The sequence below is a fragment of the Corvus brachyrhynchos genome, unplaced genomic scaffold (assembly GCF_000691975.1).
Source record: "Corvus brachyrhynchos isolate BGI_N302 unplaced genomic scaffold, ASM69197v1 scaffold23, whole genome shotgun sequence".
In the NCBI taxonomy this organism is placed as follows: Eukaryota; Metazoa; Chordata; class Aves; order Passeriformes; family Corvidae; genus Corvus; species Corvus brachyrhynchos.
In genome coordinates, this window is record NW_008238983.1 from 12,754,200 (window position 1) to 12,776,831 (window position 22,632).

The following is a 22,632-nucleotide window of genomic DNA, read 5'->3' on the forward strand; positions in this document are numbered from 1 at the left end:
AAATTTGGTTTGGTGGGTTTCTTTTGGGGCTTTTTGGGTTTTTTTTAAACACAGAAATAAAGAAGGTCTCTAGAAACAGTCACCCCAGCTCAAACATGGTGTTTTGCAGCCACGTGCTTTATGCAGCTGCAGCTGACTCAGGTGTGGCAGCAACCAGCCGGGCCAGGAGAGTATAAAACTGATGTGAGTGAGCCAAATCCTGTATGCACACAGGCATTCCCACCTCGGGGAATCCAGGCATGGCTGACTCCTAGAGGAACTGAAATACTGTGTGACTAGCACAGAATTCACACTTTTTATTTTTCTCCTGAAAGTGATATTTCATGAGACAAGCAGTTGCAGTTCTGAAATGAGGAGAGAGCTGACATACATTTAACCAAATGGTATCCGGCACCCATAAAAGAGAGTCAGAAAACACAGATAATATCTCACTTAACAAGCAGTATTTTTCCTGCCTTTTTTTCTCTTTTTTTTTTTCTCAGTTCTAGGGCCTAACAGTTAAGGAAGGTGAAAAAACGGTACAAATGTTTCCACATCTAACATAAAGAGATCTCCTAGAACAAACCAGGCTGTGCTGCACTCTGTGCTGCACTCTGCAAAAGCAGGAAGAAGAAACCCTCAGTATTAAATACATACATACCCAGCATTAGTTTGTGAAAGGATAGGGAATGAGATTTCTATAAGACGTCCTGCCCTGGCTTTCTTTTCAACAGTTGAAGCACCAGCAGCACCATTCTGGCATGAACTGAATCGCTCTCAGAGCTGGATGTACATGTTAAAGGAACACTAGGCTAAGGACTTTGACAGAAATAAAGGGTACTAAAACTTTATTGAACTGGCAAGTTTTTTCCCTTCCTCTCTTTCCTTATGGCTTCAACTATATTTCTTGGGCAGAGATGAGGAAACTCAAATAGAGAGAAGTTGAGTGCCTTGCCAGGCATCGTTGATAGGTTAGGCTGTTCTCTGACTATTTTTATACAGAAATGGCAGTGTTGGAAATCTGAGACCATCTTTCAGAGATGCAGGTTGAAATGAAGGAATGTTTGATACAACAGTTGTTGTTGCAAGCCTGCAGTTGTAGTTCCTTCTATTTATGACTTAACCAAGAGCATGTTGGGATGGGATTTAGTTCCTTTTCCTTTGACCAGTTGTTGTTCTGGGCATGTCTGTTTGAAATTAAAATGGAAAGCATTCCCCCATTTCCCCACCTGCCTTCCATTTCTAAATTAATTGGAAAAATAATGTGAGATTGTGTACATGTAAGATTGCCATGCAGTAATGAACTTACCATGGTGTAATGATTTAGATGTAGTTAAGGCATGAAATACAAATACGATGCCCTAGAATCCAGGAGACACAGCTCAATAAATGGATCTATTTTAAATCCACTATTTTTGCCCTTTTTGCATGTAGGGATTTCTCAATCATGTGTAACAAGAAGAAATCAAACTGTATTAAATGGGTCATTAAAGCCAAGTTTACTAAGTTTTCTGAACTGCAGTCTCCTGCAAAGAGGGAAGCAGACCTGATCTCCAGCTTCTGCCCCACCAAGTCCGTGAGGCAAGTCTGATTCATACCACCTGGGCAAACTGCTATTAATTTAACAAGCAGAAGACTGATACGCATTTAGTGAACCAAAGAGTTCACCACTGCAAACGTACTCTTCTGCTAACAGGTTTTTATTCCAAAAAGACTTCTCTGACTTATCTTCAAAGTATTCCACTTAGACTACATATTGTAGGATGCCTAATTACACACTTAGAGAGATATTATTTTGTTTGCTGTTATCCCATAGTTCTGAGGAGTTTATATTGGTTTGTAACCAAAAAGAGTCTTCAGGTTTTTAGGGTAAGTGTTCTTCTCAGCCTAGACTCAGTCAAAGCATCAACCTCCATTGTTTTAACTGGGAGCACAGTTAAAAGAGATCCTTGGATGCAGGTAGCTTTGGATTACTGTTACTTTTTAACAAATTTCCTTAACTTACATGCAGTACGAAGAGAGCTGCCACGCTGTTAATTGTCCTGCAATAAAACCTCTGGGATTTTTTTGTTTTTGTTTTGTGTGGGGCAAAATATGTTGAACAAACTGAAGTGTTTCAGTTGTCTCTCCTCACCTGTGCATTTGTCAGGGTGGAACTGCAGCTTGTCAGGGTGGAACTTGGAATGGAAAATTTGCTATCAGTTGTATAAGTTCCCTACATCTCAGAAATCTGAAGAAATAACTAAATAAGGAGCTAAACAATGAATGGCAAAAAAATGTTTTAATGAACTTACTTCCTGCTTTTATTTTCCTTTGCTGTAAAATTCATATTCCTTCTTGTCTATTTATGCAATCCACCTTTGCTCTTGCACTTACATCCAGTAGTTGTGATTTTGCCCATTTAAGAACACTCCACAGAAGGTGGATATAAGGGGACCTTATTAAATCATCTAGTTAGTCCCTCTGCCAGTGCAGGACTGTTTCTTCATTACCCTGGAGTCCTCTGGCTGCAGTTTGGGATGGTTCACCTGATGCTGCTCTCAAAACTCCTGCTCAGTGATTATTCCACAGTTTGATAGATATGTCATTAAGAAATGCAGTCACATACTTATTTCATTCATTTAAACATAGATTTGTGCAAACGACTCAAACCAGCTAATTTGGAAGGCGACTTAAACCTACCTGTCATTTCTCCCCGTCATGATCAGTAAAGATGGAAAGCACAATGCTTTGATCAATCCAGGAGGTAGAGAGGAAACCATTCACTTCATTCAGATCAAGTCCATAACTGGCGCCACTAAACTGCTGTTACTTAATTAAGCTATATTTGGTTTAATTTTTCCATTTCTGTTAAGTGCTTTAAAGTTTAATGGATTTAATGGATAAAGTTTGTGTTTTAATGAGGAATTATTGTTAGGAAAAAAACCACTAATTTGCTAGGGCTTTGTGCCATGGAATTACTGCCCTTACTGTTTTGCCAATTGCTACAGGATGTCTAACAGATTTAATCAATGTAATTTGGTAACATCTCCATTTGGGAGACAAGTGTCTTATGTGAACATTACTGAGTTCAAATCCTGCTCTGGGCCCGTTCTATTCTTTGCTATTAATGCAAAGACCAGTCTTCTAGTAATAGTCAATGAAAGTAATCACTTAGATAATTTCTTCAAGTAGTTGTTTCCAAGGCATGCTTTTGTTAGAGATGCATGATGTCATTTTAAAAGAAGTTCTGCAAGACAGTGATAGTACTGTGGGCTGGAGATGTATGCTGTGACTGAGCGCTGAATCAAGAAATCTCACCATTTCTGGAAACACAACACTTAGCAAGAGAGTTCCTTTTCTTATTGTATTGTGTTCAGCTCTAAAACAATTCCACAATACCTACAATGTGTTAAAGCACCAATTTGTTTTCCTCTGCAAAACCTTGTGTACACAAGATATTAGGGTTTGTTTCCTATTTACAAATAAAAGACAATAAAATCCTTGAAGTCGTGTTTGCTGAATTCTGCTAATTGTGCATATTTAAGAAGTCCTGGGACCTACAGGCACTTCTCCTTGTGTCTACTTGTAGGCACAAGGACCAGCCAGAAATTGATCTGTGGGTATTAGTGAAACTTGCTGGCATTGTAGCTGAATTTTTAGTTGAAGATAAAATTTTATTTTTGAGGTAGTTCTTTTGGAGCCCCAGAACACTTCTGAGTTAGACTTCACTCTGTCTTTGAAGCAAATCTTGATGTGTTCTCAAGGAGAACTTGTGGAAGAAAGAAGTGTTTTTACAAAGGACGTCCATTTGATAACCTTTGTAACCTGTCAGTCTGTGTTAGCTAAATTAGATCTTATGAGCATGGCAGCTAGAAAACATGCATGTCTCACAAATACCCAAAATGGCAAGGCTAATAACTGTGTATCCAGACTTCAGTAAATTTGGCAGAGACATTGGCATGCATTCTTTTCAAAAATATAATTCCCCTGTATTCATAAGATGTTTTCCCTGCAGGAGAGTAGGGTTTGGTCCTAAGGATATCATGTTTTAGTAGCGTTTAGGGGCTTTTTAAGTTTTATTTGATTTGTGGTTCCTCTAATTTTATTATTTGAAAATGAGGCTACTCTGACAACTAACTGATGCTACTTTCCTCACTATTAGGAAAGGAAAGTCCTCCAACTAGTGATGTCCCTGATGATCCAGACGAACCTATGCCTATACCAGAGGACCTTTCAACTAGTACTGGAGGTCAGCAGAGTTCTAAGAATGACAGAATCTTGGGTAAGATGACAAATCCACTCTGATAAGAAATACTAGTAGATGATATAGCAAAAATGTTAAATTACTTTTTCATAAGCTGGTAAACAAGCAGGTCCTGTGTCTTTTCATCTTCTTCAGGTACATAGTGTTTTTTGTGCAACCTGTTCTTTGGGAAAGGAATCTTCATCCACAGAGAAGTTGTAAAGATCCTACTATTTATCTTCTTTCTAAAGCATGACTGTTGCATGAAATTCTCCCCAGGAAATATAGGTTTCATTCTATGTAGGAAATAGAATTAAATATGTGGTTCCAGGTCAAAATTATATGAAGTCAGATTTGATAAAAATTCAGTAAATGCTCAGGTATTTTTATTATTTTTATTATTAATTTGAATGCTATTTTTAATGTAATTGTGTTATCTGCACTTCAGATTTCCCCAGAAATGCATATTAAAACATACATAGTATTCATATATTTCAGATTCCAATATCTGATCTCCATTTATCCTTGATTTTTTACCTGGGAGAACTTTAGAAAACACTGGTCTTTTAGATAAAAACCCGCAATTGATAAAGTCTGTTTGGTTAAAATTGTCGTCCAGAGATGATTTTGCAAAATGCTGATTATTCTTAGGGATCCCAGTATCACACCAAGGAGCAGCAATGCTGCTGACTACTGCGTGCCCTTGCTCCCATGTAGTGCACTAAAAAGACTAAATATTGCTTGAGCACCATGCCTGTTTACCAGCAGGAAAAAAAAAAAAAAGGAAAAAAGGAAAAAAAAGCACACTGACTCCCAGAATGCTGTGATCAATGCCCTATATGACAAAATCATTTCTGTAAAGTCATGAGTATCAAAGTACAAGTATCTACCCACAATTAAAAGTATTATTCATGATTCATACATTCTTACATTATTGTAACAGTGAGGGTCAGGGTGGATGATTTACAGGAAGACTGCAAGTGCCTTTACATATTTATTGTCTAAGGAAATCCAGTAAAGGATACTAGGTGGAAAGGGAGGCACAGAAGGCAAAATAATCAATTCACCATAATACAGCAGGATGGTGTCAGCCTTAGGAATAGAACCCACTCCCAACTCCAGCACAAGCTAGTAGTAGGCGCATCATCTTATGCATTTTCATTTTATTTACCATTTGATCCCCTCTTATCAAAAATGTGAGCAAAAATTCCAGCTCTTACATGCATATTGACATACCTTATAAACAAATTAATTTTAAAAAATGTTTTTTAACAATCTGATTGCTTACTAAATGTTTCAGTCCAAAGATATTTGGACAAAATCTTTCATTAACTGCTTGTCTATCAACTCCATAAAAAGAGTTATGTCTCCTTTCTCCCAGAGTAACTAACCCTACAAAATATTTAAGCCTTGATTCAGAAATTAAATTTTTTAAGTTCTTTGTTCAAACCCAAACAAATAGGATTTTTCATAGTGTTGAATTTTCTTTAATATACTCACAAATATCATGCAGACCCAGCAAAGTTGAACTTTATATTTGCTGATGATGTAATGATTCTGCCAACAGTTCGGTCACATATATCAATATATACACATATTCTAAATATGATAAGTTCCATCTGTTATTCTCATTACTCAGCAATAAATTAGATTTTCCATGTCCTGACTTTAACAATTTTTCTTCAGCCACTTTCTCTACCCCTAGCTCTTTTGTTTACACAGGTTACATCTTGTAGTGAGACATTTACCATAGTCAACCAAAACAAAGACAATTCACAATAATCTGCTTTATGGATGATCTGTAGGTATCAACACCAATGCTTCCAATATTTTTCTTTTCTGTAAAGCTGCATACACTTTTACCTCTTTTATTGCTCCTTTTTTCTAACTCTAAGCTAAGTCTCTGAAAACAGTATATTAAAAAAATTAGTTCTCCTTTTTTACAAAGAGGATCTGAACACATGCCCCAGGCATATCAGGAGCCATATGATTGCTGTGCACATTCTAGATCTTTATCAAAAGAAAGTCTCTTATGAATAACATAATGCCTTAGGAGTGGTGTTTGGCCTGTATGATCCTATAGATGTATTAGGGATGAAGGGGGCTGTCTTCATATGTAGGCAGAGGCACTGCAGTGTAGACAGGCTTGGTGTTTAGTACAACACCATCATCTCCAAGTCTCAAGATCTGTTCCTCACCTCTATTTATCATTGAACTTAGGTTGACAAGGGGGATCTGAAAAAGTAGTTTGTAGAATGAAAGATAGACAGGAGAGCACTGTAAAAACCCACTGATATTATCTGTGTGCATCTGCAGGTGGGAGCTAGACTGTGGCCTGTGGTAACCGACAGGCCCTGCACGAGCAGATATGACCAGCCAACAATTTCTCTCTGTATGACTTTCCTAATGTCCCATCTGTTTCCTTCATCAGAGGGGAATTCCCTAGCATTTGGATTTATTTCAACACAGGATTTACAGTACATTCCACTTAATCGGTAACACCCTGAGAGATAAGCCGTCCATACAGTGTACACCAAGGAATTTGAGTCAGACATTTTTTGAAGAGGGTCTCTACATTCTGGAGAACTTTCTTGTGCACGTGAGGCTATAGAGTTAACAACGGGAATTGCAGATTTGTTAAATGAAAAGCATAAGTATTTACCTCATCCTACTGAAATTAGGTGAGAAATCTGTTATTAATTTTAATCAGCCTGTGAGATAAAAATGTTCAAGTGACAGCTTGCTTACTCAGATTTGTAGTAACATTTCATGGAATAATCTTTAACTCTGGAGTCAAAAGTTAAATTACCTTTTTCATCAATGTAGCATTTTGAAGGGCAAAGATTACAGGAAATAAGCTATTTTTAGAAAGGAAAGGCTCTGCTCCTCCATGCATTTTCGAAAATCTCTTTTTGTACTTCTTTCAAACCTGTACTGAGACTTGAATGTGGGGTTATAGAGCTGATAGAACTATTTGAAATATTTCTCCTGCTCTGAGAAGGAAGGTGTTGAAGTTCTCTACTCACCAGATTTTATTGGGTGCCTTCAGTTTTTGAATTCTCACTTAAAATGACTAGAGAGGGTGCAAATTTCCTAAGGGAGAAACCCAGAGGATCATGAAATGTATGTTTTGACTTGTGTTCCAGGCAGGGGGGATGCCCAAAACATGGGTTTCTTCTTACCAATGCAAAAATGATCAATGGGTCTGAAAGGGTAATTTATGGAAGTAAAGTCATCAACAGTTTCTAGTAATAACCCCAAGCAGCACAGCAAAGCAGAAACATATTGAAAGAGATGTTCTTCTCACCATCAAGGCTCTTCATTTCCTTGATGAGATTATTATGATTTTAATGTTGCGACCCCCAGAATGTGTTGAGCAGCTTCCTTCTGCATGCTTAATTTCTGCTGCTCTGTCCACTAGATCTTCTTCCTTCCTTGTCCTATTCTCCACCCCAAATTTACTTCTCGGGCTGATCTGGCACCTATAACATTTTATTATTTTCTTATTCTCTTCACCTGTGTGCTCTACAGATAGTTTCTCTAGAAAACACAGGGAATATTTTCAGCAAAGTGTGAGATTTTCACAGCTCTTGAAGGCTCTAGAGACTCAGTTTTATCATCTCTCCTAAATAGCCTTTTGAAATCTTAGTCTGAGTTATTTAGAAATACACATCCCACTGAAAGTCCATTCCATTAAGAATTAGTTCTTTGTAGCCTATTTTGGACAGCCCTATTTCCCATACACTATTTGAAATATCGTTTGATAATTCTCAGTCTCTGCAAGTTTCAGGTTAAACATTGGGTGCACCTTTTGTGGATCATCAGTACTGAACATCCTGTGTGTGGTAAACAGTTGCAACTTAGGGCTGTTTGTGCTCTGAGACTGTATCCTAATTCAAGCCATGTGTGGGAAGTTAGTGACTCAGTGAGCTGTACATCAGACCCTACTTCACAGAGAAAGCCATTTTCTGCAGTGGTAGCGTTTGTCTAGAAAGGTAGGCAGTGCCTTCCTTTATCCGTAACTGCCCATTCCATAGCTGGCCATCACTGGGTAAAAAAAAGCCATCTCACAGTGTTAGTGGCCTCAGAAAGAGGCTGTGGGCTCACCATTTCTGCACAGACAGCTGTCTGGTGCTGCATGAACTTCTAATACAGAAGTCAAGTGTTACCACTGTAGTCACAGATTACAGTCTGGACCTGAAAAAAATAATGCATAGAGATCTTCTTCTTTTTAAGAGGTGGGGAGAAGTCATCTCACAAAATTGGGTTGAAACTGTTGTGCAATTGACAGAGTATACCCAAAGTAACCAGTCAGGGTGATCTTAGATATCAGTAGAAGACAGACAAGATTCATTTGAAGCTATAAAGTCTGATTGTTTAAAATAAACAAGTATGGGAAGAGACATTAAAAGGAATATGGTTTTTTGACATTTTTCTCTCCCAGTGGGAAATACCAAGGGATGATGTCACCTCCCTCCCACAACTCAGTTATTGAAGGAGAAGCCTGTGTAGCTGCAGGCTTCGGAGCCTGGCATCACTGGGACTCCAGCATTGCCTTCACACCCTGGGGTCTGCCCTCCCAGCCATGGGCATTCAGAGGTCATAACCTGCATGAGGAGCTACTTACTGATGCACACAAGTGTCCCCTCTCTGAGCAGCTTTGAAACTTTATTTCCTTAAAAGGAGCTCAACCATTTGAGAGCACCGACACAAGCATTGCTGAGGGGCCACCAGGCAACCACAACCATTGCCATTACATAAATCTACTGCAACTCACATACAGCTGGGTGGAGACAGACTAAAAGTGTGGAAAGGCAGACAGAGGGGAAAAGCAAGGAAAGAAAAAAGGGGAAGTGCCCCACCCCAGCTTGCAAAATCGCTCCTGTGGTTCAGACAGGTCCAGCTCACTGCTGCCCTGGTAGTTCTGCTGGGCAGGGAAAGGGGCTGAGGAATAAGACTGCTGGAGCTAAACATCTTTGCACACTCCTCCTTGTGGGAGTTCAGTGGCTGTAAGCTCAGTGTCTTGTGTATGAATTATAAAGTGTGGCATGTGTCCACCTGGACATTCAGAGAACCAAATTCTGAGACCTAAAGTAACCAGGAGGGCTGTGCAATATGTTTTACTTGCTCAGGCTTCAGATGGATATGTCTGCGGCTCAAAGGTATGGAAGTGTGTAGAAACTGATGAGCCTTTGTAAGTAACTGGTAACAATTGCTGTCTCACCTGATGTAGCCCTCATGAGAGCAGAGAGAAAATTTGTTTCAAGATGGTTTGGGGAGCTTTGAAAATTGTCCTTAACCCTCCACAATGAAACAAGGCTTGAAAGTCCTGAGGAGGCTTCTGAAGGAATTGAAAAACTTGAAACTGAAATATTTTAGGAACTTTTAAAATAGGGAAGTTGGGAATCTCCCCTCTTGTTTGGTCTGAAGCCCCCATTTCTAACCCCAAAGTAACATGCCCCAGTATGGACTGGTATTGATTGCTCTGAGAGCCTGCCAGTACAACTTATAATTTTAAGGAGAAGGCAGGAGATTTTTGTCAGGATTATTTTCATTTTGTCTGCAAAACTCTTATGGGAATTTGTATGGAGGAGGATGGGGGTGGTTTAGCTGGAGAAGGCACATGACAAATTTCATGAATGCCCTTAAATATGCCATACAGGATATATGTTATATTCCAGCCTTCAAAGGTTTGTTTTGCATGAGCATGGTGTGAAACAGTGTGCTAGAGGGAAGACCCAGGTATTTGGGGCCGTTGGGAATTTCCTGTTGTGCCAAAGACAAGCTCTGATCTGTGTAATGACTTCGGACTTAGAAAAATGTGCACAAAGGCAAGTGGAAAACAACCCTATTCCTGGAGGTGAATTCCTCTAACAAATTTAAAAATGCTTGCTTCAAGTAATGGAGAGTGAACATTTTCAGAGCAAACTTGCAAGAAATTTGTGGAGGTAAGGGGGACCCAGCCTGGAAAACAGAGCTGCCGCTGCCCCAGCGTAGGCTGTGCTGCATTATTAGTGCATTTGTCTCAACCCATGCAAAGCCAGATCAGGCATGTAAAAATTTGCCCTCTGACACAACCATAGCACATGACAAAATCAAATCCTTGAGAACAGAACTGATCCTAAAAAAGAATTGTACTTTTAAAATTATTTCTATTTAGTTTTGTGAGGATTTTTTTTACTCAGAAGTATGACAGAAGTATGATTTGTGTTGCCACTGTGTGGCAACATGACGTTGCAGTAGGTGCTGAAGCTATGGGGTTTTTTCTCTTATTTCTCCAGAGCTGTGTAGCTTGTGGAGCTGCAGCCTATTTCATGAGCACCTGCTGGATACAGCTGTGTTTTCAGAAGAGAACATCAGCACAAAATTCAGGAAAAGACTGGGAACTGTGCAAGTTTTGTTTCTTCAGTGTTGGAGAGTGCCAAGCATTGCTTGAATTGGAGAGATGCAGTGTGTTTAGCTGTGTGGCTTTGGGTAAAGAGATTGAGTCTGCTGATCTAAACTGTAGTGAGAGGAAGTTCTTTATCTGAGCAGAAGAGATGTGCCTCAGAGATAAGCCCCATTCTAGCTCAGGAGTGAAATTTATCTAGCAGGATCTCAGCAGTGGCTGCAGCTCAACTGCAGAAACACTGGGCTCTGGCTGGAAGATGGGCATATTTTAAGCTGAGGAGGACCTCTGTAACTGCAGCTTGCTAAACCTCAGGTTATTTTAAGGGAATGAGTCTTCATCAAAAGGTTGGATTGGCCTCCCAACACCAGCCACTCCTTCATTCTGTGTTAATCCTTGCTTGTTCTTTGTTGTAGGCTTGCTTTTTACCTTGAGCAAGTCCTCTTTCACCCCGAGTGCTCTTCAGGACTGCAGTCTTAGAGAAAACTGCTGGACTGAGGCACAGTGCAGGGACCACTTGTCTCTACAGAGGTGCTGTTTTGGAACCAGCTGCTCTTTTGGTTTTGTTCAACCACTCCTCACATTTCTGTAATTTCAACTCCTGCTATGGTGCCTCCTTGGGAGGAGAGGGCTTCTGGCTGCAGAGGACCTGCAGCAATGCTTTCCCCTCAGGTGTGAACTTTCCAGGCTCTGTCCCACAGAAAAATGTGCGAACATAATGTCACTGTAGCTGAATCCCCCATGTTTGAGATTTGCAAGGAAGGATTTGCAGCGTGATCATGCCTCCACAGTTTTCCTCAGTGTAGATTAAACCCTTTATGATAAAAAGAGGGGATGGAAGAGGTCCTTTTTGGAGCTGTAGTCTTAAAGCCAGGAGCAAACGCCACTCATTGCAGCAGGACAGAGGTTTGTCCCCGAACCTTATCCTTTGAGCTCACTATGTGAGCTTTCTTGAAGCCTCAGATGGTCTCTTAGGAAAAAGCTTTGCCTGAAGGGCAATAGGTAGATATGACATAGCCACCAGTGCAGGCTCACCCTCAGCATGTTATTTATGGTGAATATATGTGAACACAACAAGCTGTTAACTCGTGAAGGTGGATCAGCTAGTATCCCAGGATTCTGGCTTCCAGAGACAGCTTATGTCATGGCTCATCCAGCTGCCTCCCTGAACAAGCAAGTGAGCAGAGCAGCAGCCCAAAAGCAGGCTAGACCTCAGCCTGCAATGTGAGATGTCCTGCTGCTCCCTGCCTCCCTCCCTCCCTCCCTCCCTCCCTAGCTTCCTCCCTCACCCATAAGTGGATTCTGTGTTATAAAGGTGCGCATGCAGGAACATAATTCCTAGTAAATTAACCCTGGTGTGTGCTTCTTTCTTTGCTTTTTTACACATTTTGGAGTTAGGAATAATGCCCAGTTCCCATATTGCAGTTTAGGGTCATGTTTCTCAGAAACATTTAGGTGTCTAAGTTACCTGCATAAAAAAAGAGATCCCAAGAAGGTATATAATCTGGCATTTCACCATTAGCCATAGTGACACCACAGGCACCAAGTAGGATTTTTGGAAGTGAGTAACTCGTACTCTATTGATGCAAATGAGATTTCAATCCTAACATGCCAGAATCCATACCTAAAAATTGGATTAAGAACCTGATTGAAAAAAAATGGCAGAGCAAGCACAGAATTACTCTCAATTTCCAGCCAAAACAGGCCTGATCAAAAGTAAAAGTTAAGGCACGCATTTTGCTCTTTGCTTTTCACATTCCATTTTCCTTGTTTCTCCTCCCCCAAAGATAGTCCAAAATTATCTCTCTTGAGAAGTGTAATAAATGTAGCGAAAGTGGAGAAATATGAAAGCATAAATTAACTTCCACTCTTCCAAGCCACATATCAGAGTTTAAAGAGAAAAAAAAAAAAAAAGAAGAAAAAAAAAAAAAAGAAGAAACTGAAGAGTAAGGAGAACTTTCCCATGAACCATTTTTTTTACCCTGGAAATATTACTTCTGAGGAAGTGGCTCTTACCAGAGTTTTCAGTAACTTCTAGATTATTTTATGGAACGATGTGAGAAACTCACTTTCTGTTCCCTGACACCTCCATCAAAAATAAATAATAGTTGAGATCTTTAGAATGAATTGCTAATTCCTTCATATAACAGAGAGTATCTTCACATGATTTTGCTCTCCCTGCTGATTAAGTAACAACAGAAATGTTCAATGCAATGGAAAGGTGGGTTTAAACTAAAGCTGGCGACACTTTCAGCTCATGTTGCAATTAATAGAAGAGGAAATATTCATTCTCCATATTTCATCATTTAAAAGCATCCTGTATTTGTAAGAAGCTGTGATCAGCCAACATCCCTGCTATGGATTTGAACTTCCCAAATCTCTGGTGGCTTTTGAGTTTGGGGGGGTTTTTTTGTCTAAGCTAAGAGCTTCATGTTCTGATTTTTAATAGTGGCTTAGGGGTTTTTTGGAGGGAGATCCATCCCTTTTCATTCACAGTACTGTGCACCTCAGCATTATATGGACCGAGTTATGGAGCCTGTTTTTTCCTGCTTTGAATATGTGTTGCAATGCTCGGAAGTGGTAGCAGTGGTTGGCATTGAAGCGGAATGGTTTCATTAGCACCAAAATGGGGACTGCCAGCTGCGGAACACTGCTGTTTCTGCACCCCTCATGCTGCATCTGCCTTTCAAATATATCTTTCCAGTTCTTTCCATATGAGAATTTGTTTTCAGGGGAAAAGAAACACATGCACCTATAGAATTCACTATGAAAAATACATTTGCCTTATTGTGGGGTGAGACCCACTGCTTGGGTTTTGTGCCCAGGTTTGCAAAGGGGAAACACCTACGTGACTGAGGGAAGTGTCAAAGTGTCCATGATCCATCCATACCCTGAGGTCCAGCTGGCTTTTATTCACAATTCAGGCTGTGAATGTCTCTGCCTTTCCAAAGCAGAGCACTCCTCCTGGCTTTCCCAGACCAAAGCCATGAGCAAAGAGGTGAGAACATCTCTTCCACACTGATATGGTGCCTTCCTTTGGGAGTCAGGGTTCATCCTTCTTCCCCCCAGAATACAACTAATTTTGCAACTGGCACCTCCCATGGCTGGACGGTGGAGGGGAGGTGGGGAAGCCCTGATGGCGAGCGTGGTCACTGGAGCTTTGTCTGCTGCAGGTGTGGATCTACAGCAATTTATCTAGAAGTCAAATGGGAACTAGGCTTTTCTGGGGAGGTGTTGAGCTTCCTGTCCATTTGTCTGCATAATGGCAAGTAGAAGTAAGAATGAGAAATGATAATTGTGCTAGCAAAAGGCTTCAGTGGCTTTGGAGCCCAACACATGAAACATGTGAGGGAGGAATAATGGTAATGAGGCATTACCTCTGTTGTAGTATCACATTTGTTTAATCTTGCCATCACATTGCTAGTAGATCCTAGTAAAATTGGTATCCTATCATGGGCTTATTGTGGTGTTAAATGGAATTCTTTTTCTCCTTGCAAAACAGACTAGAGAAGTCTGATATTGTTTATTCTGTAATTACACATTAATGAGTCTACATTTGCTGTACAGTATAAGCATTAATAATAAGCTCTTTCCTGTGTTCAAAGAGAGAGACTGATTTATACAATGCATGATACAACCCTTGGTGTTTCGAAGACAATGCAAATATGTTTTACATTTCTAAAACTTTCTATAATTCATTTTTTTCTTTAATACTCCCTCTGAAATTTGAAATGGCAATGTATTTTCCAGATATCAGGAGCTGTTTATTCCGTACTTTTGCCTTTGCATGTTTATATGTACACACATACACATATGTACATACAAATATGCATTTTAACACTCATAAAATTATGTGCCTGGAAAATCAAGTTCCTCTATGTTTATGTCAATGTAAAAACAGTCCACATATGCAAAAGAACATTTATCTTGAAAGCTGAGCTTTTTCTTCTTCTTAAGACCAAGCAAACATGCACTCTGCAACATAAACACATGCCATAAAATTTTTTTTTTCAAACCTAAAAGAGGAAAAGGTTAGTTCCTGCTAGCTTGTCTGTATCCCTATAAGAAAGTAAACTGTAAATTCCATTTGGGAAGTGGGCAGCAGCTGAGGAAGACCCGCTGGTACCCATTGTGGCTTTTCTAGTCTGTGTAAAGCTGCTGGGCCAAGGCAGCTGTGAAGGTCATGGTACTAGAAGGCCCACAAAGGAGTTCACGAAGATAGAGAGAGATGGGGAAAGGAGGGAGAAACACACATGCCCTCAAGTCTTCCTGCTAGCATTCTTTGCCTGAAGAGGGTCTCCTGCCTGCCACTGCTGGCTCAGCAGTGAGGGCTACATGGGTCCTGAGAATTCTCCCCTGCTGCTCATAAATGAAATTCCTCCTTGCATTCAGGTATTCTATTAACTTAATTCCTTGCAGTGTTATATAGATAAGGTCTGTAATGGAGAGACAGGGAATCATTCATTAAAAGTTTTTCTCCAGAAGATTCTTTTGCAGTGCTGTACCAAATTTAGGATTGCATAGTGAAGCTGTTTGAACAATATACTGCTCACAGAGGGAGATATGTGTGACATATTGAAATAATCTACTGGAAAATGCAGATATAATATCTTGTATCTCTTGTTTGAGATACAGCTTTCCACTAAAAGCTTATGCGTGCCTAACTTGATAACTTTCTTAGAGATGTTTCAGTAGCTAACTGAGCTAATGAGTACAAAAGCACTGTTAAAAGCACCACTCTAATAGTGGTAGTGATGGACCCCTCTGCTCTCCTGCTCCAGAAAGCAACTTGTATTCAGGGAATCTCCTTATGCACATCTCAGGGAGCTTCAGGTGAGTTCAAAATATATCTCCCCACAAAGACCAGGCTAGTTGAGCACAATGCAGTCCCCTGCTTTCCTGTGTGGGAACTCATGTTTTCTGTGCAAAGGTGGTTTTTTTCACCCTTATTTTTTGCCCTCAGTGAGACAGAGCACAAATAGTTGCCTGCTTCCTGAGAACACAGTGATCCTCACATTCTGGGCTGCAGGTTGTGTTTTTCACATTCAGGCATAGGATGGGAGTTAATCAGATAGCCATGGGCAGCTCTAGCAAATAGCACATTTGCATCAGTAGAAGCTAGTTTCAGCAGACTTGCTGGGAAGATTTGCTGCAGCATGCCACCATCCTGCACTACTGACAGGCACTGCACATTCATTTGATAAAACAGATGACAATAGAAAATGAAACTTTTAACATTCTCTTCTTCAAACCCTTGAGAAGCACCTTACCCTGCTGGTGTGAGCCTGTGATTCACATCAGGTTTCCTGAGACTCCATGATGTCTTTAAGGTAAAGGGATTTGAAGGTGTGGATGAGCCGTGCTTCATTTGTCCTGGTGGCAAGGAGAGCTCTTAGAACCACTCTAATGGAAGTGACAATCCTGATGACAAACAGTTTCCAAGAGTCCAAAAACCTTCAAGCAGAATATTGCGATTACTGGGATTTGAGTGTTTTATGTGCTCAGAAATAATCAGCCATTACAATTTTGTCTTTTTGTGTTGGACAAGTAACTTGGAACTGAGACTTGACTTTCTCTCTTCTAAATGAACAAAGCATCATTCATTAGTCCCACATTTTTGTCTCTGGTTGCTGACCAGTTTACCAGGTAAAGGTTCATTTTCTGAAAACCGAGTCTGCACGCTTTCTGCAGCCTCTGACAGACCTGCCCGGCCATGACCTGGCTCAGCTTGCATAACCAATAGCCCAAACTGTATTTCTGGATGTATGTGTTTGTAGGTGCTGAAGTTAGCAGGATTTCATTTCCTTTCTTGACCTCACTATATTCCACAGTGCAGCATAGCCATGGCAGATACCAAAATCTATCTTAGCTAATAAGAAGTAGCAACTTCTGTAGAGCTGTTTTGCATTTTAATGAGGAAGGGTTTTCATGCTTTCCATTTGCCTCACACTTAGTCCCACCATGCTGTCTAGGTGTTCGTATGGAATTTAGGTGCATTATGAATCCTAGGTTGGGCACTGCTGATGCACTCTCCCTGACTTGGTAGCAACAAGGAGCTGCAACTTGGTAGTTCATCAGAAGGAAGGTTTCCTAACATGTTACCACACAATAGGACACACATTTGTGTGTTTCTGTCCTGAGAATCCATCATATTTGGTGAAAATGCAATGCAATGGCTTTTCCTTTGGAATATTTGAAAAGCACTTTACACATAAACTGGGCAGATGCTTTGAAAAAGATTCTTCCAAGTAAAAGGCACTTACAATGGCTAGGGCATGCGACTAGGAGCAGAGAGGAAGTTTGACAGAAACTTTGCCTGCTAGACACTTTCAAATATTCCATAAATGCTGAGATGGCAGGAAATGCCAACAATGATAGCCTAAATAGATCATTAACCCTTACAGGAGACCAAGTTTTGATCACCCTTTGAATGCCTGGCACCAGTTTTCACAGCACAGGTCTTGTTCTAGTTGCATATAATTGTGTGTCTTCTGTCCATTTTAGTTGTTGCTGTTGGTGTAAGACTGAGAAAGTGAGTGAATTAAACTTTGGTTTTTCTACTGCCATTATTTTCCAATTGTTTTGTTGGGACTTTTTTTGTCTCTGGTTTTATGTTGTGGCACAGGGTTCCTGAAAAAGAACCTCTGTTACTCTAAAGACTGCACAAACACAAACAGAACACCCCAAAGAGTTTACAGTCTAATTAAGGCTATATATATACATAATTGATTAAGCTTTACAAGTCCTAGCCAAGGTAAGTGTAAGGTAGAGCAGAATGAAATGTAATCAATTTTGCTGTGGAATCTAAACCATATACAGTATTCTAGAGACCAGAGGGCAAATTTGTTTTTCTAGGAGATGCAGCAAAACAGTCTTGTGAGTTCTTCCAGGGTGCAGTGGGATTGGTTTGGTTCAAAGTACTCAACTTTGTTTCAAACCAATTCTCTTTAGCTTGAAAAGCAAGATTGAAAAATATAAAGCAGGTAAAAGTAAATAAATTAAGGATTTGGTGATCGTACATGAGGGAATAAAATAAAGATTGTCAACTAATTATTAGATCACTTGGGTAATCCGGAAGCAATTAGCTTCCTGACTCCTAATTAGTCTAGATTTTAGTACAGAGGAGCAATCTACTGTATCACTTGACTTTTGGAAAAAGAGGAGAGCTGATTCTGAGCTCTGTGCCTGATTTGGAAAGGCAGAAATCCTGGCACGTACCACTGCAGTGAGTGAAATTCCAGCCTGGTACTGGTTTGACAGAAGTGAGTGAGGCTGGTCTCAGGAGGCTGGGAAGCTGAAGATAAAGTTGGGACATAAGCCCGAATTTCAGGATATCAGATCCATAATCTTGTCCAGGCTTTTCTTTACACTGAGATGTTTCTGAAGATCTTTTGCATTTAAAATATATATGTATATTCTAGCAATTTGGTTTTGGAGTGAGATTTCACACCTCATAACTGAATGTGTATGAGAAGCACGACACAGCTGAACTGCAGATGACACAGTTTTCAGTTTTAGGTCATTTCCCACACCAGAGGTACAGGCCGAGCCCCTCTCTTCTCTCCTTTCTCAGATCACTGATTACTTTTGCCATGCTGGCTTCAGTGTGGAGAATAATTAAAAACTGCTTTGACTATTAAACAGCTTATGCTTTTTCTCTTGAGGTTGTTGCCTTTCGGACTTTTACATCTCTCTTGGAACAGAGTGATAGCATGGGAAAAGGTCAGCTGAGGAAAAATAAAATTTCTTTCCTGCTTCTGTATCAGTCTGAGGAAGAAAAAGTTTACTTTTTGACCTTGAACAATCCTGGATAAGGGAGAGCTGGCTGAGGGCTCCAAGCATTTGATATCCAGTATTTTATGGGTGTAACCAAGGTTTATTAGACTGAACAATAATTCTACCTTTGTGTAATTCTCAGTGATGTAGGACGCATCACAGATTATGGGTAGCATTTTCACAAATACCTAAGTGACGCAATATTTTGGAGCTCCAACTTCTGCCTCCTCCATGGTCTGAAGAGGGTGACCAGTGCATGGCCAGATTTCAGCTTTATGAGTTAGGATACTTGAGAGGCATGTACCTGAATATAAGAATCACTCTAAGCAGGAAAATGGCTTTTGAATTCCCCATTAAAAAAAAAAAAGTCTTATCCCTATTTTAAAATAATTGAAAAATGTGCAGATAGGGAAGTAAGGGCACATGATGGATTAAAACCCTTTCCCATGGCCACACAGGAAGTCTGTGGCTAAGCTAGGAATTAAACCTAGATTTCCTCAGTCTGCATCCAGTGCTCTGCCCCCCTTTCAGGCTGTAAAATTTTGTTTGTTATCAAATTCTCCATAGGCTGAAGCAGTAGGACACTGAATGTGAGAATGAGAATATTAGAGGATAAGTACTATTAATAATTGGTGAGAAATTGAGAATAGTTCTGGATCAAGTATTACCTATTTCTATTGCTATTTAATGTTCTCTTTTTTCCAAGTTTACATCAGCATAAAAATCCCCTTGTGGTACTGTTCCTTAACCAAACTACTTGTGCCTTTCCTTATGGCTAGGGTTGCAGTGGAGCCCAATGCTTAGCTGTTTCCAACTGTTCTGGTTTAACAGTAAGTAACATTATGACTGGATTGGCAGAAAAATGATTCTATTTCTGCCTCTTTTGCTTTACATTTCTCATCCAAAGTCATATAGAAAAATTACATCCATTTCCTGTGGAGAACATCCATATCTAAGTTCTCTCTTACCATGCTCATTTGATTTAACAAAACATTCTTTCTTGAACAGCTGCATGACTGAATTTTATCCTTGGAAATGCTGAGCTACATCAAGAGGGGCTCCACTGAAGTGAAGTCAAACCAGGACTAGTAAAGCCAGAAGAAGGCAGGTCATGCCCCTCAAATCTGAAATAAACAGAAGTCCATCTCTGTAGTAGGTAGGATATGACAAGCTAGGCAAAGCCTTCACATTCATTTATGTTCCTCTCACATAAATGTACTGGGTATTGCACAGCTTGGTCACTGCCAGCCCTACAAGAATAATGCACTGTATAAACTCTGCCCTGTAAACTAGAGGTACTGGTGCTGTACCTGTAAGGAACTGGGAGAGCAGTCAGAGCTGCAGGATGGGACATGCAGTGCAGGTCTCCAACAGTGATTCCATCTCATGGACTGCTGCCATTCACTGGAGGATACTGCTAACTCCTTCCCATGCAGGTAGGAAGACCCACATGTCCCAGATTACATTAACTTCAGCTGAAGAACTAAATACTGCTCAAGTGGCCCACAGGATATTTCCTAATTTACAGATAAATGGTAGGGAGAAGAGCTGAACCTGCTGATATTCTCTGTGCAAGAGTATTTCAAAGAAAGTGAAGCCTTACTAAAGCCCTTTCTTATCACCTCCTGACAGCCTCTTTTGTGGGGAATAGCCACAAATGGTTTTGACAGTTCTTCCAACAAGGTAGCTTTCAAGCAGTGATGAACAAATAAATATACCACAGTACACCTTTGTGTAACACCCCTGTCTTCATTTACATGCAGGATTTCACCACTGTCTTCCTGAGAAACTACAAAATTCATTTAGCCACCAGATAAGACAAAAACTGGAGCTTGACTCAAAAACGATGCATAACTGTTAGTGTTGTGGTATTTATAGAGGGTCATTTCTCATGTTTTTACTTTCTACTCAGCTTTTTATCAGAAAAATTCTTGCTAAAAAGTCCCCAAGAAATGGAAGACTGTAAAAAGCTGCTATTCCCACTCTGTTCTTAAAGTAGTCCATGTTCTGTTTTGTATCTATTTTATCTGGAAATGAAGAAGAGAAAATTCTTCATGTGAATTTCAAACACTCTGCTGCAGCCAAGTTTCATTTTGAACAAATGGGACACATGATCTCAGTGGAAGGACTTCCTAAGTTGTCTGCTCCATCCGCTGCCAGCCAGGCAGGATTGCCCAGTTAGGCAATCCCTACTCTGCTTTAGCCAATTTCCTTCTGTACTCGTCCATCACTCTGTCCCCCACAGCTGCCTTCAGCAAGAAAGACCATTGCATAATTGTGCCTTTGATATGAAGATAAGGAATGGTCTGGATTAGTTCAGGTTTGGAAGAGTCCAGCTGCACACAGAGCAGCACAGTTTGGTGCCTGTCTTAAAGTAGGTGGGGAAGGAAATAAATGTCAAGCGGATGAAAGTCAGAGAAGAATAGTAATTTGTAAGATTACTGGAGAGGCAAAAAGGGCTAAATCTCTCCATTTTTTGTTAGTTTTAATTTTTTTTTCTGCTAAGCCACTAAGTATAATTCCTGGTTTATGCTTCCCTTTCTGTCACTTCTCCATAATTCTTAGCATTTCAGTTGGGCTGCTGTCTCTTGGCTGCTTCCTCTTTTCCTGCTTTCCTATATTTCATTATTTGCCCTTCTTCCTCTTAGAGTACTTTTATAACAGAGTGAGGAGGATGTGGAAATGTTAAAATGTGATACAGAAACTGCAGTGTCACAACTGCAGCTCTTTTGTTTCACCTCCAGGAATACAAAGAAACAGATCAGAGTGGAGAGGCTGGAGTGGGTAGCTGAGTGCAGGAAGGGAGAGATTTATAAATACAGAAGAGAAAAGACAAAAAGTCAGGAAGTTTCCAGCTTAATAACTTGAGATAATGGCTTTCCACATAGTTAAAGATAATCCCAAACTGAACCATCACTGTGTCCTTGAATACAAAGGAGAGACACGGGCAGTACCATTGTAGGGGCCACCTATAATATGGCTGCAACAGAGGAGACATAGCCATGATGTGGTTTTGAACTTTCCTGTAGAGATGTGAAAGCTGAGCAGAGATCTAGACCTGTGTTGTGCACAGTTCATAAAATTGTCCTTTCAAAACAATCAACAAACAAATAAACAATAGATTCTCAAAAGAATAACTATTTTTAGGGCCCATGTCTGTATGTGAAGTAAACCTGTGGAAGACAACATGGTTGAAAATGAGACGCTGTAGCTCTCTTGAGATATTTGGCACCTGGAAAAACTCACTCCCAAGGACTTTGCTCCAGCTACTTCCTAGGGAACCCATTAATTAGAGGTGCTCTTCTCTCTTCTCTCTTCTCTTCTCTTCTCTTCTCTTCTCTTCTCTTCTCTTCTCTTCTCTTCTCTTCTCTTCTCTTCTCTTCTCTCCTTTTTAATGTCTGTGGTCTCCCTAGAAACCTTCCAACTTGAGTGATTTAAAATTCCATCATAGCAACTGGTGTAGGAGTTGATCCAAACTTCCAGGCCATGACAGACACTAGGGAGATAAACAACTGTGGGTAGGGAGGAAATGGGTAATACGTTAAGACTGCCCTTTGTGGAAGGAGTTAGAGGAACAGAAGGTAAAGGTTTCATGTTAAGCCAAGGGGACAAGGGGGAAGCTGTAATAGCTTCTGAGCTATGGCTGCAAGACTCAAGTTCCACAGCATTCTTAGTGTGGGTTTACTGTTTCTCCACTCCCCTCAGTCTCCCACCATGGGAAGCTCAGGTTGTCTTAAAAATCTGAGTATCACTTAAAGTCAAAGAGATTTAAGCTCCCAGATAATTTTGACACTTCGAAATTGCTCTCCACTGCTACATTGTTGCTTTCAGCCTGGGGTGCTACAGTGGAACAAGGATTTCATAGTTTCCATCTGCTGCAGATTGGAAAGCAATACCTGAACCATCTCTGAGATATGAAATCAGAATATGCCCATATATGTCCTTTTTGTTAACTACTGTGCTACTGATCAACTTACAGGTTATAACAGAGTTTGTGAGGAGGTAACAAATGCCTGCCTGCACATGCATGCTAAACAGAGGATACTTCTGAGATGACTAGATGCCCAAGATTCAGATATGGAGCTTGAGACAGTGGTCTAATTTCTTAGTGGATCAGCATTTTCCAGGGTGATATGTTTTCTGATAATCTAGTTTCATTAGTATCTGAATTTGGGGTGCCCCAAAACATTAGTTGCTTCGTAAAAATATTTTGTTGATAGGCAAATGTTACGGTAATTGGTAGGCATATTGAAATGAGTGAAAG

General features: G+C 40.2%; 1 protein-coding gene across 11 annotated transcripts in view; it reads left to right on the top strand.

Annotated features, from left to right (window-relative positions):
• The window catches only part of IKZF1 (IKAROS family zinc finger 1), a 68,727-nt gene that overhangs the window by 16,733 nt on the left and 29,362 nt on the right, over positions 1–22,632 (top strand). For all 11 annotated transcript variants that reach the window (XM_017738761.1, XM_017738763.1, XM_017738760.1 and 8 more), the window contains exon 3: positions 4,124–4,243. In XM_017738761.1, coding sequence (XP_017594250.1) covers positions 4,124–4,243 — 120 coding nt within the window. The remainder of the gene's footprint in view (positions 1–4,123; positions 4,244–22,632) is intronic.